This window comes from Pinus tabuliformis, chromosome 1_1 (assembly GCF_031772625.1).
Source record: "Pinus tabuliformis cultivar Carrire ecotype Pingquan chromosome 1_1, CPIR1, whole genome shotgun sequence".
Taxonomy (NCBI): Eukaryota; Viridiplantae; Streptophyta; class Pinopsida; order Pinales; family Pinaceae; genus Pinus; species Pinus tabuliformis.
This window is the reverse complement of record NC_142297.1, coordinates 935,579,111-935,598,488: the sequence shown is the minus strand read 5'-3', so window position 1 is coordinate 935,598,488 and position 19,378 is coordinate 935,579,111. Positions and strand designations below refer to the sequence as shown.

Genomic DNA, 19,378 nt, shown 5'->3' with positions numbered 1-19,378 from the left:
ATCCTGTTGTCAGGGTATTTACTTGTTTTCTTTAACATATAATAGTAGATGTTGTCTGTTGGCCTGCTTTTGATAACTGAGGCAGGAGTCACTGCCGATGTTTTCTTCAATACGAACTAGGAAGAAGTAAGTGTAGCTGTTATATGAATTTTTAGCATTTTGTTGACAACATGCATAATTGGTAAAAATAAGGCATATCACTCGTATGATATTTGTGCTTTATATGTTTTGGTATAAACTATCATGTTGTTTTTATTTGATCTGCAAGATTTTCCAGAGGATCCTATAGGACAGTTTGACCAAGCAAAAAACTTTGTTAGAGAAAACTTTTACATATGCAAGTGGATTGACTTGATTGTTCTTATTTTGAAGGCAATCAAATGTACGGTTTGTAGTCTGCAAGGTCATGTTTGCATTGGAGCATAACTGAACTGCCTTGCTGCCTTTTTTTGATGGTTTTAACTTGGAGCATATGTATTCCTCGAAATCTTATATTATGTAAATGAATTTGATTTCAAAACATGAATGCTAGTGTCCAGGGATGTTTGAAATGGTTCTATGTTAGTTTCATAGGTGATGATGAATGTATTTCCTATTTCGTGACCACATTCAAATGCTATTCCCTTATATATTGTAGAAGGCTCTATGCTTGTTCTATGTGTTTTTGAGGTGTGGCCTTAGGCCCTATGCTGTGTCAGTGGATTGATATACATTTACAATGACTGATCGTGCTGTTAGGGTATTTACTTGTTTTCTTTAACATATAACAGTACATGCTATCTGTTGGCCTCCTTTTGATAACTGAGGCAGGAATCACTGTTGATGTTTTTTTTCAGTAAGAACTGGGAAGAAGTAAGTGTAGCTGTTATATGCATTTTTAGCATTTTGTTGATAGCACGCATAATGAATGAACTTATAATATTATTTTTATTGAATTATATTTAAATTATTACATTATTTTTTTGGATTTATTATATTGAATTTTATTGTAATTATAATATTATTTTTATTAAATTATGTTTAAATTATTACATTACTTTTATGGAATTATTATATTGAGTTTGATTGTAAATAGTTCTAAATAGGTACTTTAATGTTCATTGATATTTATTAATGGTTTAATCTATATATTATTATTATTATTATATATATATATAATATAAGTCAAATGAAAACTATATGAATAAAAAAACAAATGTTATTCATATGGTTGAAAGGAAATTAAACCAGCCACAAAAGTTTAGAGTGTTTTGGTTTCTAAAACTTAATTTAAATATATTCAAATAAGCTGGACACTTGAAAACAAAAAAAACTATTAAAGTTGCAAGTAAAAAACCAGTATATCATAACATTTGTTTAGCAGAAACTCTGGGCATTTGTGGTAGCTAGCCACTATCCTCTTCACAGGAGAAAGAAATGTTCACTGATCTCTTGGCTAAAATAAACATTTTTTTCCTTATAACTTTGAGTCTTCCTCTATCTCCCCATGCCACTTGCAATATTCAAATTATGTTTAACCTAAGGCAGTCTTCATGCCATAATTAATAAAATGAAAAAAATACCTACCATACATCAAATATAATGGAAATAGTGATGGCCTTTAGTGTAGGCTTACCTCATATCAAAATATGAAAATCTCTCTACTTTATTATATTATATTGGAATTTTACAATTTGGTTGGATTTTTAGAATTTAATATTAATATTTTTCAATTTAAACCAGTTTTCTCAAAGTTTTAACAAATAAAAATTTAAATAAAATAATAGAAAGAAATCGTTAAAAGTGAATTAGTTTGGTTAAAAATTTAAATAAAATAATAATAAAAAAAATCGTAAAAGTCAAATTCGAACCCGGGAAAATAAATAAAACCATGATAAAAGGTCACGTTCGGCTGAACTTTGCCAGGCCGGACAAGATACAAGCAGCTCCATTTGTAAAAAGCTTTGCAATTCCCAAGAATATAGGAGCAACATCGAAGAGTGTTGAGCTCATGCGCTGTGCTGCGATGGCGATGAAGATTAAACAATTAAGCAGAAGCATGCTACTCATCTTCACTCTATGTACGTGTCTGCACCTCTCGGTCGGTCAATTTGTTCTGGATGCCTACGGTTGTGGGAACAAGAGCCAGTATACAAATGGTAGCCCCTTCCAGCATCATCTTAACCAGGTTTTGGAATCATTGGTGCTCAACGTTTCCATGACCCTATTCGCTACCTCTAGTGTTGAGCCTGGGCAAAACAACAATGATTATGTTTATGGGTTTCTCCAGTGCAGGGGAGATTTAACTTCCTTTGACTGCCAATACTGCGCATCGATGGTAAAAGCAATGCTTCTTGATAAATGTCAAAACGGTACTTCTGGATTCATTCTACTAGATGGCTGCTTCATACGTTATGACGATCATTATTTTTACAATTATAGTGCAACGGTATCTAGCCTTGTGCTGATGCATGCAACCAGCAATATAGCACTGACCAGCCATAGAAGTTCGAGTCTTCTACTTTAAACGTGCTCTTGAATATTAGCGAAACAGCTGTGGGGAGTGCCAACCTTTTTGCTGCATATGCATTCCCAACGGCGTCTTCGCCTTCGCGGCTGATCTATAGCTTAGCCCAGTGTTGGAGGGATCTGTCGCGAGCAAGCTGCAAGTCTTGCTTATCTGCTCTCTCAAGTATAAAATTTGATCAGTCAAATCCATGGCCATACCAAAACGAAACAATTGGAGCACAATTCCATACTATGGGCTGCGATCTGCATTACAAGATTTATCCATTTTTATCGACTCCGACTCCATCATCCGGTATGTTCCTTCACATAGCATTTACATTCTACAATGATGTTTTGTACATTTTGGTGAAATTAAACATGAGGCCCAATTTAATGGTTACATTTCGTGTTACAGCTCCTATCCCCTCGCCATTGGCTACATCATCCGGTATCATCCTTCACATATTTTACAATGATAACAAAAAGTTATAAACTAGTATTGTACATTTTGGTGAAATTTAACATGCCCAATATTTTACAATGATAAGAATAAAGTTATAAACTAGTTTTGTACATTTTGGTGAAATTTAAGATGGCCAATTTATTCGTGATGCTTTGTGTGAAAATTGGCAGAAGGCAAAAAACATAATGTGCTTGTTATAACTCTTGGTGCAGTGGCTGCTTCGGTTGGGTTAATTGCAGCCATAGGTCTCTTTCACTTCCGCCCAAAACTTTGGGAATGGATTTTGCGAACCAGAGGTTCCTAAATTGCTCAATCATTCAGTGTGGATCTTATTAGCTTCTATATGGTGAACTCTTCGCCTATTTCATTACTTAACTTAAATAGACACCTGTAATTGCTTCCACAGGTGAGGAAGGAGAAGTTAGCTTATCACCTCCTCTAGCGAATCTGGAACTCATTTTCAAATACGATACTCTAAGACAGGCTACCTCTGATTTTAAAGTAGAAAACAAACTTGGTGAAGGAGGGTTTGGATGTGTCTTCAAGGTAAGGGCCTAGGATCATTGCCTTCCATTGAATTACATACTAGTTGGTAGCAGGTCCAAGTCAGTTATAACGGAGAACAAAATATAATTTTGAATTCATTGATCTTCAGGGGGTTCTACCTGACGGGAGAGAGGTTGCAATTAAACGGTTGAATATAGGTTCAAGGCAAGGAGACAACGAATTTTTGAATGAGGCAAATCTGATAACTCATGTTCAGCATAGGAATCTAGTGAGATTTCTTGGTTGCTCTGTTCAAAGATTAGAAAGGCTGCTAGTTTACAAATACCTCAAGAACAGTAGTCTCGACAAGATTATATTCGGTTTGTTCTCGCTTGCTCTTTCATTACTAATTTATCTCTGCTTCAATCCTGGAATTGTTTGAGTTTGTGTACGTACATTGCTAATTCCTTTACTGTCTGTGATGCAATAATTGTAGATACAACAAAACTGTTGAGAATGCAACAAGATGATCGAGCTTAGTGGAAAGAAGTCGCCTTCACTAAGTGGGCCCGCAGGCTATTTTTGGCGCAAAGTCTATTTTTAGACATATGGATCATGGTCTATGAGTTGCAGGATGCTATTTTTGGATGATTGGTCATGTTGGTAAAAATAGATGGACTTCTATTTTTAGAAATATGGGCAGAGTCTATTTTTAGACTGCCAGGATAAAAATAGAACAGTCGAATATTATTAGCTCTTAATAATATTTGGACTATAAACATTATCTTATCCTTTTGGAGCACTTCAGTTCGAGCTACGAATGTGGCACATGCAACTGCCAGAAGGAAATATGCTTTTCTTATGGGTCAGTTGAGCTATTGCATGATGGACTTCAGTTAGAACTCAAGTGGTTGAGTTTGGTGGAGTTGATTGAGGAGTTGATGGAGTTGTGTTCAGTTTGACTTAGTTGAACTAGTTGTATTTAGTCTAACTGCATAATACAGTAGTGATGAGTGATGTTAATTAATTATTAATTAATTCACTAATTATTAACTCATAAATCAACTAAATAATAAATCAGTTAACTCAGTGCATGGACAGTTCAGTGGAGACAAGTGTTAGAGGTGAGTGAAAGGGCAAGACAGCTGTCAGTTGTGACAATAGTTGTGCATGAGATTTGCACAATCAATGGATTGAGTATTGCCAATGAGGATTGCGTGGTTCAGCCAAGGAAATACGAGTTAGGCTCAGCCATTCATCATCATTCTCTTGCAGGATTGCGCAATGGAGGCAGGCAAACAGTGGATGAGATTTGAGGCATCAGATCTGAGCTAGTTTGTGTGTAACAGGTGGAGATAGTACTGAGTACTTGTGAGGAGTATTGTACTATGTATTGTTACATGTTCTCAATCATTATAATATACAGATAGTTGGGGGTTTTCAACTGTATGCTTTCCCCGTGATATACTGTGTTGATATGTGTGATTGATGCTTCAATGTGTGCATGCGAATGTTTCTGAATACTGCAAAATTGATGATCAACGTAGAGGAATGTAGAGGAGGTTATGTATTATGCATGCATTCCACAATAGTGTATAATCAGGATAATCTCTGTGAATAAGTGTCATATTATTCAAAATTTCTACAAAAACGACATTTACTTAATTGGAGAGAGAGGTATGAAATCATTGTTGGAACTGCGTGCAGGCTTGCCTATCTTCACGAGGAGTCTGAGATTCGAATCATCCACAGAGATATCAAAGCAAGCAATATCTTACAAGACAATAAATACCGACCCAAAATAGCAGACTTTGGCTTAGCTAGACTATTTGCAGAAGATGAGGGCCACGATAGCACTAGGGTTGTAGGAACTTTGTAAGAAGTCTCTCTACAGTTCAATCTCTTGATGTCCCAAACTCTATTTAATAAATTACAAGATATTAATCAATTACAATAGAGAAAGGATCATATAATTTTAAGAGGGTTAAGAGATGGATATTTGATTGTGTAGTGGTTACATTGCGCCTGAGTATGCCTTACGCGGATAGTTGACAGAGAAAGCAGATGTATTTAGCTTTGGAGTGCTTCTACTCGAGATTATCAGCGGAAGAAAGAAGTACTACAGTGTACCTCAAGACACGGAGTTTCTCACTGACGCTGTATGGCACATGTAGACCTCACCTCATCTTTAAAGTAAAATTTTTCTAAAATGTCCAACAACTATGATTCCTTGCTAACCAATGTTTTATGGTTTTGTGGATATTGGTTAACTAGCAGGTGTGGAGACTGTATAACGCAGAGAGAGCATTAGAAGTTGTGGATCCCACATTGGAGGGTAGTTACTCATGGGAAGAAGGGAATAGAGTGATTAAAATTGGTCTTCTGTGCACCCAAGCAGGTGCAACATTGAGGCCTTCAATGTCACAGGTGGTGTTGATGTTGACAGGTGGGGAAGAACATATTCCTTTGCCTACAAGCTCTGCTTTCGTAGATGAGCAAAGTGTATTAGCCCCACCCCACCAAGCTGAACGTGCGACAACTACTCCTGTGCAACACCCTAACAACATGTCAAGTAACACTCCGTCGTTGGAAGTAGCAGCACCATCTAATGTCCACTATGCAGGTGGTAATCTTTCATTGAGCATTATGGAGCCAAGGTGAAAAGAAGGCAAAGGCGATGCCTTGCTATTAGGTTTATCTCCATTCATGCTGTAATGCATCAGTCCAGTATGTAAACGGTAATCTTTCATTGAGCATTATGGAGCCAACATGAAAAATAAGGCGAAGGCAATGCCTTGCTATTATATTTATCTCCATTCATGCTGTAATGCGTCAGTGGTTTTGACAGAATTGAGCAGGTCAAACACTGGATTTGGTTTCATAATTATCTTATGATGAGTTTGAGAATTTCATGATATACTGATTCATTATAGAATGTGATGTTTGACTATCTAGGAGCAGGGATTGATTATCGTTATTCTAATCTTTTTTTATTTATTTTCACTATTTTCAAGGTGGCTCATATGGCTCATAATTGGTAAAAATAAGGCATATCATTCATATGATATTAATGCTTTATATGTTTTGGTATAAACTATCATGTTGTTTTTATTTGATCTGCAGGATTTTCCAGAGGATCCTACATGATAGTTTGACCAAGCAAAAAACTTTGTTAGAGAAAACTTTGACATATGCAAGTGGATTGACTTGATTGTTCTTATTTTGCAGGTAATCAAATGTACGGTTTGTAGTCTGCAAGGTCATGTTTGCATTGGAGCATAACTGAACTGCCTTGCTGCATTTTTTTGATGGTTTTAACTTGGAGCATATGTATTTCTCGAAACCTTATATTATGTAAATGCATTTGATTTCAAAACATGAATGCTAGTGTCCAGGGATGTTTGAAATGGTTCTATGTTAGTTGCATAGGTGAGGGTGAATGTATTTCCTATTTCATGACCACATTCAAATGTTGTTCCCTTATATATTGTAGAAGGCTCTATGCTTGTTTTATATGTTTTTGAGGTGTGGCCTTGAGCCCTATGCTCTGTCAGTGGATTGATATACATTTACAATGACTGATCCTGTTGTTAGGGTATTTACTTGTTTTCTTTGACATATAACAGTAGATGTTGTCTGTTCGCCTGCTTTTGATAACTGAGGCAAAAGTCACTGCAGATGTTTTCTTCAATAAGAACTGGGAAGAAGTAAGTGTAGCTGTTATATGAATTTTTAGCATTTTGTTGACAACACGCATAATTTGTAAAAATAAGGCATATCATTCGTATGATATTTATGCTTTATATGTTTTGATATAAACTATCATGTTGTTTTTATTTGATCTGCAGGGTTTTCCAGAGGATCCTATAGGACAGTTTGACCAAGCAAAAAACTTTGTTAGAGAAAACTTCTACATATGCAAGTGGATTGACTTGATTGTTCTTATTTTGCAGGTAATCAAATGTACGGTTTGTAGTCTGCAAGGTCATGTTTGCATTGGAGCATAACTTAACTACCTTGCTGCCTTTTTTTGATGTTTTAACTTGGACCATATGTATTCCTCGAAATCTTATATTATGTAAATGCATTTGATTTCAAAACATGAATGCTAGTGTGCAGGGATGTTTGAAATGGTTCTATGTTAGTTGCATAGGTGATGATGAATGTATTTCCTATTTCGTGACCACATTCAAATGTTGTTCCCTTATATATTGTAGAAGGCTCTATGCTTGTTCTATATGTTTTTGAGGTGTGGCCTTGGGCCCTATGCTCTGTCAGTGGATTGATATACATTTACAATGACTGATCCTGCTGTCAGGGTATTTACTTGTTTTCTTTAACATATAACAATACATGCTTTCTGTTGGCCTCCTTTTGATAACTGAGGCAGGAATCACTGCCGATGTTTTCTTCAATAAGAACTGGGAAGAAGTAAGTGTAGCTGTTATATGCATTTTTAGCATTTTGTTGATAGCACGCATAATGAATGAACTTATAATATTATTTTTATTGAATTATATTTAAATTATTACATTATTTTTTTGGATTTATTATATTGAATTTTATTGTAATTATAATATTATTTTTATTAAATTATGTTTAAATTATTACATTACATTTATGGAATTATTATATTGAGTTTTATTGTAAATAGTTCTGAATAGGTATTTTAATGTTCATTGATATTTGTTAATGGTTTAATCTATATAGTATTATTAATTTATTATTAAAATTGTATTATCTCTCTCTCTCTCTCTCTCTCTATATATATATATATATATATATATATATATATATATATATATATATATATATATATATATATATATATATATATATATATATATATATATATATATATATATATATACATATACATATACATATACATATACATATACATATAAAGTCGGCCGCTTTAACATTAAGTCAAATGAAAACTATATGAATAAAAAAAAATGCTATTCATATGGTTGAAAGGAAATTAAACCAGCCATGAAAGTTTAGAGTGTTTTGGTTGCTAAAACTTAATTTAAATATATTAAAATAACCTGGACATTGGAAAAAAAAAAAAAACTATTAAAGTTTCAAGTAAAAAACCAGTATATCATAACATTTGTTGAGCAGAAACTCTGGGCATTTGTGGTAGCTGACAACTATCCTCTTCACAGGAGAAAAAAATGTTCACTGATCTCTTGGCTAAAATAATCATTTTTTTCCTTGTAACTTTGAGTCTTCCTCTATCTCCCCATGCCACTTGCAATATTCAAATTATGTTTAACCTAAGGCAGTCTTCATGCCATAATTAATCAAATAAAAAATATACCTACCATACATCAAATATAATGGAAACAACGATCCCCTTCAGCATAGGCTTACCTCATATCAAAATATGAAAATCTCTGTACTTTATTATATTATATTGGAATTTTACAATTTGGTTGGATTTTTAGAATTTAATATTAATATTTTTCAATTTAAACCAATTTTCTCAAAGTTTTAACACATAAAAATTTAAATAAAATAATAGAAAGAAATCGTTAAAAGTGAATTAGTTGGTTAAAAATTTAAATAAAATAATAATAAAAAAAATCGTAAAAGTCAAATTCGAACCCAGGAAAATAAATAAAACCATGATAAAAGGTCAAATTTGGCTGAACTTTGCCAGGCCTGACAAGATACGAGCAGCTCCATTCGTAAAAAGCTTTGCAATGCCCAGGAATATAGGAGCATCATCGAAGAGCGTTGAGCTCATGCCCTGTGCTGCGATGACGATGAAGATTAAACAATTAAGTAAAAGCATGCTACTCATCTTCACTCTATGTACGTGTCTGCACCTCTCGGTTGGTCAAGTTGTTCTGGATGCCTACGGTTGTGGGAACAAGAGCCAGTGTACAAATGGTAGCCCCTTCCAACATCATCTTAACCAGGTTTTCGAATCATTGGTGCTCAACATTTCCACGACTCTATTCGCTACCTCTAGTGTTTAGCCTGGGCAAAACAACAATGATTCTGTTTATGGGCTTCTCCAGTGTAGGGGAGACTTAACTTCCTCTGACTGCCAACACTGCGCATCGACGGAAAAAGCAATGCTTCTTGATAAATGTCAAAACGGTACTTCTAGATTCATTCTACTAGATGGCTGCTTCATACGTTATGACGATCATTATTTTTACAATTATAGTGCTGAGGGTATTCAACCTTATGCTGGTGCATGCAACCAGCAATATAGCACTGACTAGCCAGAGAAGTTCGAGTCTGCTGCTTTAAACGTGCTCTTGAATATTAGCGAAACAGTCGTGGGGAGTGCCAACCTTTTTGCTGCATATGCATTTCTAGCAGCGTCTTCGCCTTCGCAGCTGATCTATAGCTTAGCCCAGTGTTGGAGAGATCTATCGCGAGCGAGTTGCAAGTATTGCTTATCTGCTCTCTCAAGTATAAAATTTGATCAGTCAAATCCATGGCCATGCCGAAATGAAACGGTTGGAGCACAATTCCATACTATGGGCTGCGATCTGCGTTATGAGATTTATCCATTTTTATCGACTCCAACTCCATGATCTGGTATGTTCCTTCACATAGTGTTTACATTCTACAATGATGTTTTGTACATTTTGGTGAAATTAAACATGATGCCCAATTTAATGGTTACATTTCGTGTTACAGCTCCTATCCCCTCGCCACCGGCTGCTTCATCCGGTATCATCCTTCACATATTTTACAATGATAACAATAAGTTATAAACTAGTTTCCTACATTTTGGTGAAATTTAACATGCCTAATATTTTACAATGATAAGAATAAAGTTATAAACCAGTTTTGTACATTTTGGTGAAATTTAAGATGGCCAATTTATTCGTGATGCTTTGTGTGAAAATTGGCAGAAGGCAAAAAACATAATGTGCTTGGGATAACTCTGGGCGCAGTGGCTGCTTCGGTTGGGTTAATTGCAGCCATAGGTCTCTTTTGCTTTCGCCCAAAACTTTGGGAACGGATTTCGTGAACTAGAGGTTCCTAAATTGCTCAATCATTCAGTGTGGATCTTATTAGCTTCTATATGGTGAACTCTTCGCCTATTTCATTACTTAACTTAAATAGAAACCTGTAATTGCTTCCGCAGGTGAGGAAGTAGAAGTTAGCTTATCGCCTCCTCTAGTGAATCTGGAACTCATTTTCAAATACGATACTCTAAGACAGGCTACCTTTGATTTTAAAGCAGAAAACAAACTTGGTGAAGGAGGGTTTGGATCCATCTTCAAGGTAAGGGCCTAGGATCATTGCCTTCCATTGAATTACATACTAGCTGGTAGTAGGTCCAAGTTAGTTATAATGTAGAACAAAATATAATTTTGAATTCATTGATCTCCAGGGGGTTCTACCCGACAGGAGAGAGGTTGCAATTAAACGGCTGAATATATGTTCAAGGCAAGGAGACAACGAATTTCTGAATGAGGCAAATCTGATAACTCGTGTTCAGCACAAGAATCTAGTGAGATTGCTTGGTTGCTTTGTTCAAAGATCAGAAAGGTTGCTAGTTTACGAATACCTCCACAACAGTAGTCTCGACAAGATTATATTCGGTTTGTTCTCACTTGCTCTTTCACTGTTAATTAATCTCTGCTTCAATCCTGGAATTGTTCGATTTTTTGTACATACATTGCTAATTCCTTTACTGTCTGTGATGCAATAATTATAGATACAACAAAACGACATTTACTTAATTGGAGAGAGAGGTATGAAATCATTGTTGGAACTGCGCGCGGTCTTGCCTATCTTCACGAGGAGTCTAAGATTCAAATCATCCATAGAGATATCAACGCAAGCAATATCTTACTAGGCAATAAATACCGACCCAAAATAGCAGACTTTGGCTTAGCTAGACTATTTGCAGAAGATGAGAGCCACATTAACACCAGGGTTGCAGGAACTTTGTAATAAGTCTCTCTACAGTTCAATCTCTTGATGTCCCAAACTCTATTTAATAAATTACGGGATATTAATCAATTACAATAGAGAAAAGATCATATAATTTTAAGAGGCTTAAGAGATGGAGATTTGATTGTGCAATGGTTACATTGCGCTTGAGTACGCCTTACACGGACAGTTGACAGAAATAGCAGATGTATTCAGCTTTGGATTGATTCTACTCGAGATTATCAGTGGAAGAAAGAAGTACTACAGTGTACCTCAAGACACGGAGTTTCTCACTGAAGCTGTATGGCACATGTAGACTTCACCTCATCTTTAAAGTAAAATTTTTCTAAAATGTCCAACAACTATGATTCCTTGCTAACCAATGTTTTATGGTTTTGTGGATATTGGTCAATTAGCAGACATGGAGACTGTATAACGCAGAGAGAGCAATAGAAGTTGTGGATCCCACATTGGAGGGTAGTTACTCATGGGAAGAAGGGAATAGAATGATTAAAATTGCTCTTCTGTGCACCCAAGCAGGTGCAACATTGAGGCCTTCAATGTCACAGGTGGTGTCAATGTGACAGGTGGCGAAGAACATATTCCTTCGCCCACAAGCCCTACTTTCGTAGATGAGCAGAGTTTATTAGCCCAACGCCACCAAGCTAAACATGCGACAACTACTCCTGTGAAATACCCTAACAACATGTCAAGCAACACTCTGTCATTGGAAGTAGCAGCACCATCTAATGTCCACTATGCAGGTGGTAATCTTTCATTGATCATTATGAAGCCAAGGTGAAAATAAGGCGAAGGCGATGCCTTGCAATTATATTTATCTCCATTCATGCTGTAATGCGTCAGTCCACTATGCAGGTGGTAATCATTCATTGAGCATTATGGAGCCAACGTGAAAATAAGGCGAAGGTGATGCCTTGCTATTATATTTATCTCCATTCATGCTGTAATGCGTTAGTGGTTTTGACAGAATTGAGCAGGTAAAACACTGGATTTGGTTTCATAATTATCTTATAATGAGTTTGAGAGTTTCATGATATACTGATTCATTATAGGCTGTGACATATGCAAGTGGATTGACTTGATTGTTCTTATTTTGCAGGCAATCAAATTTACGGTTTGTAGTCTGCAAGGTCATGTTTGCATTGGAGCATAACTGCACTGCCTTGCTGCCTTTTTTTGATGGTTTTAACTTGGAGCATATGTATTCCTCGAAATATTATATTATGTAAATGCATTTGTTTTCAAAACATGAATGCTAGTGTCCAAGGATGTTTGAAATGGTTCTATGTTAGTTGCACAGGTGATGATGAATGTATTTCCTATTTCGTGACCACATTCAAATGTTGTTCCCTTATATATTGTAGAAGGCTCTATGCTTATTCTATATGTTTTTAAGGTGTGGCCTTGGGCCCTATGCTCTATCAGTGGATTGATATACATTTGCAATGACTGATCATGCTATCAGGGTATTTACTTGTTTTCTTTAACATATAACAGTACATGCTATTTGTTTGCCTCCTTTTGATAACTGAGGCAGGAATCACTGCTGATGTTTTCTTCAATAAGAACTCAGAAGAAGTAAGTGTAGTTATATGCATTTTTAGCTTTTTGTTGACAGCACACATAATGAATGAACTTATAATATTATTTTTATTGAATTATATTTAAATTATTACATTATTTTTTTGGATTTATTATATTGAATTTTATTGTAATTATAATATTATTCTTATTAATTATGTTTGCATTATTACATTACTTTTATGGAATTATTATATTGAGTTTTATTGTAAATAGTTCTGAATAGGTATTTTAATGTTCATTGATATTTATTAATGGTTTAATTTATATAGTATTATTAATTTATTATTAAAATTGTATTAATATATATATATATATATATATATATAAAGTCAGTTGCTTTAACATTAAGTCAAATGAAAACTATATGAATAAAAAAACAAATGCTATTGATATGGTTGAAAGGAAATTAAACCAGCCACAAAAGTTTAGAGTGTTTTGGTTGCTAAAACTTAATTTAAATATATTAAAATAAGCTGGACACTTGAAAACAAAAAAAAACTATTAAAGTTGCAAGTAAAAAACCAGTATATCATAGCATTTGTTTAGCAGAAACTCTGGGCATTTGTGGTAGCTGGCCACTATCCTCTTCACAGGAGAAAGAAATGTTCATTGATCTCTTGGCTAAAATAATCATTTTTTTCCTTATAACTTTGAGTCTTCCTCTATCTCCCCATGCCACTTGCAATATTCAAATTATGTTTAACCTAATGCAGTCTTCATGCCATAATTGATAAAATGAGAAAAATACCTACCATACATTAAATATAATGGAAACAACGATCCCCTTCAGTGTAGGCTTACCTCATATCAAAATATGAAAATCTTTGTACTTTATTATATTATATTGGAATTTTACAATTTGGTTGGATTTTTAGAATTTAATATTAATATTTTTCAATTTAAACCAGTTTTCTCAAAGTTTTAACAAGTAAAAATTAAATAAAATAATAGAAAGAAATCGTTAAAAGTGAATTAGTTTGGTTAAAAATTTAAATAAAATAATAATAAAAAAATCGTAAAAGTCAAATTCGAACCCGGGAAAATAAATAAAACCATGATAAAAGGTCAAGTTCGGCTGAACTTTTCCAGGCCTTACAAGATACGAGCAGCACCATTCGTAAAAAGCTTTGCAATGCCCAGGAATATAGGAGCAGCATCGAAGAGCGTTGAGCTCATGCCCTGTGCTGCGATGGCAATGAAGATTAAAGAATTAAGCAGAAGCATGCTACTCATCTTCACTCTATGTACGTGTCTACACCTCTTAGTCAGTCAATTTATTTCGGATGCCTACGGTTGTGGGAACAAGAACCAGTATACAAATGGTAGCCCCTTCCAGCATCATCTTAACCAAGTTTTAGAATCATTGGTGCTCAACATTTCCACGACTCTATTCACTACCTCTAGTGTTGAGCCTGGGCAAAATAGCAATGATTTTGTTTATGGGCTTCTCCAGTGCAGGGGAGATTTAACTTCCTTTGACTGCCAATACTGCGCATTGACGGTAAAAGCAATTATTCTTGATAAATTTCAAAATGGTACTTTTGGATTCATTCTACTAGATGGCTGCTTCATACGTTATGACGATCATTATTTTTACAATTATAGTGCTGAGGGTATCCAGCCTTATGCTGGTGCATGCAACCAACAATATAGCACTGACCAGCTAGAGAATTTCGAGTCTGCTGCTTTAAACGTGCTCTTGAATATTAGCGAAACAGCCGTGGGGAGTACCAACCTTTTTGCTGCATATGCATTCCCAGCGGCATCTTCGCCTTCGCGGCTGATCTATAGCTTAGCCCAGTGTTGGAGAGATCTGTCGCGAGCGAGCTGCAAGTCTTGCTTATCTACTCTCTCAAGTATAAAATTTGATCAATCAAATCCATGGCCATGCCGAAACGGAACAGTTGGAGCACAATTCCATACTATGGGTTGCGATCTGTGTTTCGAGATTTATCCATTTTTATCGACTCCGACTCCATCATCTAGTATGTTCCTTCACATAGCGTTTACATTCTACAATGATGTTTTGTACATTTTGGTGAAATTAAATATGAGGCCCAATTTAATGGTTACATTTCATGTTACAGCTCCTATCCCCTTGCCACTGGCTGCATCATCCGGTATCATCCTTCACATATTTTACAATGATAACAATAAGTTATAAACTAGTTTCGTACATTTTGGTGAAACTTAACATGCCCAATATTTTACAATGATAAGAATAAAGTTATAAACTAGTTTTGCACATTTTGGTGAAATTTAAGATGGCCAATTTATTCATGATGCTTTGTGTGAAAATTCGCAGAAGGCAAAAAACATAATGTGCTTGGGATAACTCTGGGCGCAGTGGCTGCTTCGGTTGGGTTAATTGCAGCCATAGGTCTCTTTCGCTTTCGCGCAAAACTTTGGAAACGGATTTCGCGAACCAGAGGTTCCTTAATTGCTCAATCATTCAGTGTGGATCTTATTAGCTTCTATATGGTGAACTCTTCACCTATTTCATTACTTAACTTAAATAGACACCTGTAATTGCTTCCGCAGGTGAGGAAGGAGAAGTTAGCTTATCGCCTCCTCTAGCGAATCTGGAACTCATTTTCAAATACGATACTCTAAGACAGGCTACCTCTGATTTTAAAGCAGAAAGCAAACTTGGTGAAGGAGGGTTTGGATGCGTCTTCAAGGTAAGGGGCTAGGATCATTGCCTTCCATTGAATTACATACTAGTTGGTAGTAGGTCCAAGTCAGTTATAATGGAGAAAAAAATATAATTTTGAATTCATTGATCTCTAGGGGGTTCTACCTGACGGGAGAGAGGTTGCAATTAAACAGCTAAATATGGGTTCAAGGCAAGGAGACAACGAATTTGTGAATGAGGCAAATCTGATAACTCGTGTTCAGCACAGGAATCTAGTGAGATTGCTTGGTTGCTCTGTTCAAAGGTCGGAAAGGCTGCTAGTTTACAAATACCTCCACAACAATAATCTGTACAAGATTATATTCGGTTTGTTCTCGCTTGCTCTTTCACTGCTAATTAATCTCTGCTTCAATCCTGGAATTTTTTGAGTTTGTGTACGTACATTGCTAATTCCTTTACTGTCTGTGATGCAATAATTGTAGATACAACAAAACGTCATTTACTAGAGAGGTATGAAATCATTGTTGAAACTGCGCGCGGGCTTGCCTATCTTCACGAGGAGTCTGAGATTCGAATCATCCACAGAGATATCAAAGCAAGCAATATCTTACTTGATAATAAATATCGACCCAAAATAGCAGACTTTGGCTTAGCCAGACTATTTACAGAAGATGAGAGCCACGTTAGCACCAGGGTTGTAGGAACTTTGTAAGAAGTCTCTCTACAGTTCAATCTCTTGATGTCCCAAACTCTATTTAATAAATTACAGGATATTAATCAATTACAATAGAGAAAGCATCATATAATTTTAGGAGGGTTAAGAGATGGAGATTTGATTGTGCAGTGGTTACATTGCGCCTGAGTACGCCTTACGCGGATAGTTGACAGAGAAAGTAGATGTATTCAGCTTTGGAGTGCTTCTACTCAAGATTATCAGAGGAAGAAAGAAGTACTACAATGTACCTCAAGACACGGAGTTTCTCACTGAAGTTGTATGGCACATGTAGACCTCACCTCATCTTTAAAGTGAAAATTATCTAAAATGTCCAACAACTATGATTCCTTGCTAACCAATGTTTTATGGTTTTGTGGATATTGGTCAACTAGCAGACGTGGAGACTATATAATGCAGAGAGAGCATTAGAAGTTGTGGATCCCACATTGGAGGGTATTTACTCATGGGAAGAAGGGAATAGAGTGATTAAAATTGGTCTTTTGTGCACCCAAGCAGGTGCAACATTGAGGCCTTCAATGTCACAGGTGGTGTCGATGTTGACAGGTGGGGAAGAACATATTCCTTCGCCCACAAGCCCTACTTTCGTGGATGAGTAGAGTGTATTAGCCCCACCCCACCAAGCTGAACGTGCGACAACTAGTCCTATGCAACACCCTAACAACATGTCATGCAACTCTCCGTCGTTGGAAGTAGCAGCACCATCTAATGTCCACTATGCAGGTGGTAATCTTTCATTGAGCATTATGGAGCCAAGGTGAAAATAAGGTGAAGGCGATGCCTTGCTATTATATTTATCTCCATTCATGTTGTAATGCGTCAGTCCACTATGCAGGTGGTAATCTTTCATTGAGAATTATGGAGCCAACGTGAAAAATAAGGCGAAGGCGATGCCTTGCTATTATATTTATCTCCATTCATGCTGTAACGCGTCAGTGATTTTGACGGAATTGAGTAGGTCAAACACTGGATTTGGTTTCATAATTATCTTATGACGAGTTTGAGAGTTTCATGATATACTGATTCATTATAGGATTTGATGTTTGACTATCTAGGAGTAGGGGTTGATTATCGTTATTCTAATCTTTTTTATTTATTTTCACTATTTCCAAGGTGGCTCATATGGCTCATAATTGGTAAAAATAAGGCATATCATTCATATGATATTTATGTTTTATATGTTTTGGTATAAACTATCATGTTGTTTTTATTTGATCTACAGGATTTTCCAGAGGATCCTACAGGATAGTTTGACCAAGAAAAAACCTTTGTTAGAGAAAATTTTAACATATGCAAGTGGATTGACTTGATTGTTCTTATTTTGCAGGTAATCAAATGTACGGTTTGTATTCTGCAAGGTCATGTTTGCATTAGAGCATAATTGAACTGCCTTGCTGCCTTTTTTTTATGGTTTTAACTTGGACCATATGTATTCCTCGAAATCTTATATTATGTAAATGCATTTGATTTCAAAACATGAATGCTAGTGGCTAGGGATGTTTGAAATGGTTCTATGTCAGTTGCATAGGTGATGATGAATGTATTTCCTATTTCATGACCACATTCAAACGTTGTTCCCTTATATATTGTAGAAGGCTCTATGCTTGTTCTATATGTTTTTGAGGTGTGGGCTTGGGCCCTATGCTCTCTCAGTGGATTGATATACATTTACAATGACTGATCCTGCTGTCAAGTTATTTAATTGTTTTCTTTAACATATAACAATACATGTTATCTGTTGGCCTCCTTTTGATAACTGAGGCAGGAATCACTACCGATGTTTTCTTCAATAAGAACCGGGAAGAAGTAAGTGTGGCTGTTATATGCATTTTTAGCAATTTGTTGACAGCACGCATAATGAATGAACTTATAATATTATTTTTATTGAATTATATTTAAATTATTACATTATTTTTTTGGATTATTTATATTGAATTTTATTGTAATTATAATATTATTTTTATTAAATTATGTTTAAATTATTACATTACTTTTATGGAATTATTATATTGAGTTTTATTGGAAATAGTTATGAATACGTATTTTAATGTTCATTGATATTTATTAATGGTTTAATTTATATAGTATTATTAATTTATTATTAAAATTGTATTATATATATATATATATATATATATATATATATATATATATATATATATATATATATATATATATATAGATATATATATATTCAACTGCTTTAACATTAAGTCAAATGAAAACTATATGAATAAAAAAAAATGCTATTCATATGGTTGAAAGAAAATTAAACCAACCACAAAAGTTTAGAGTGTTTTGGTTGCTAAAACTTAATTTAAATATATAAAAATAAGCTGGACTCTTGACCGGTATATCATAACATTTGTTGAGCAGAAACTCTGGGCATTTGTGGTAGTTGGCCACTATCCTCTTCACAAGAGAAAAAAATGTTCACTGGTCTCTTGGCTAAAATAATCATTTTTTTCCTTATAACTTTGAGTCTTCCTCTATCTCTCCATGCCACTTGCAATATTCAAATTATGTTTAACCTAACGCAGTCTTCATGCCATAATTAATAAAATGAAAAAAATACCTACCATACATCAAATATAATGGAAACAACGATCCCCTTCAATGTAGGCTTACCTCATATCAAAATATGAAATTCTCTGTAATTTATTATATTATATTTGAATTTTACAATTTGGTTGGATTTTTAGAATTTAATATTAATATTTTTCAATTTAAACCAGTTTTCTCAAATTTTTAACAAATAAAAATTTAAATAAAATAATAGAAAGAAATTGTTAAAAGTGAATTAGTTTGGTTAAAAATTTAAATAAAATAATAATAATAATAATAAATTGTGAAAGTCAAATTCGGACCCGGGAAAATAAATAAAACCATGATAAAAGGTCAAGTTCGGTTGAACTTTGCCAGGCCTGACAAGATACGAGCAGCTCCATTTGTAAAAAGCTTTGCAATGCCCAGGAATATAGGAGCAACATCGAAGAGCGTTGAGCTCATGCCCTGTGCTGCGATGGCGATGAAGATTAAATAATTAAGCAAAAGC

General features: G+C 34.9%; 2 protein-coding genes across 2 annotated transcripts; both read left to right on the top strand.

The window, feature by feature from the left end:
* Window positions 1-1,870: 1,870 nt before the first annotated feature.
* On the top strand, window positions 1,871-6,097 carry LOC149217537 (cysteine-rich receptor-like protein kinase 2). The gene is made up of 7 exons (XM_089390262.1): window positions 1,871-2,351; window positions 2,534-2,800; window positions 3,163-3,246; window positions 3,357-3,496; window positions 3,606-3,689; window positions 5,485-5,595; window positions 5,714-6,097. The coding sequence occupies exons 1-7, from the start codon at window positions 1,871-1,873 to the stop codon at window positions 6,095-6,097; spliced, it is 1,551 nt and encodes a 516-aa protein (XP_089246388.1).
* A 7,912-nt stretch (window positions 6,098-14,009) lies between these two features.
* LOC149217536 (cysteine-rich receptor-like protein kinase 2) lies at window positions 14,010-19,366 on the top strand. The gene is made up of 6 exons (XM_089390261.1): window positions 14,010-15,075; window positions 15,261-15,386; window positions 15,497-15,636; window positions 15,746-15,956; window positions 16,073-16,298; window positions 19,246-19,366. Exons 1-6 carry the CDS (start codon window positions 14,010-14,012, stop codon window positions 19,364-19,366), a joined length of 1,890 nt encoding a protein of 629 aa, XP_089246387.1.
* Window positions 19,367-19,378: the final 12 nt, after the last annotated feature.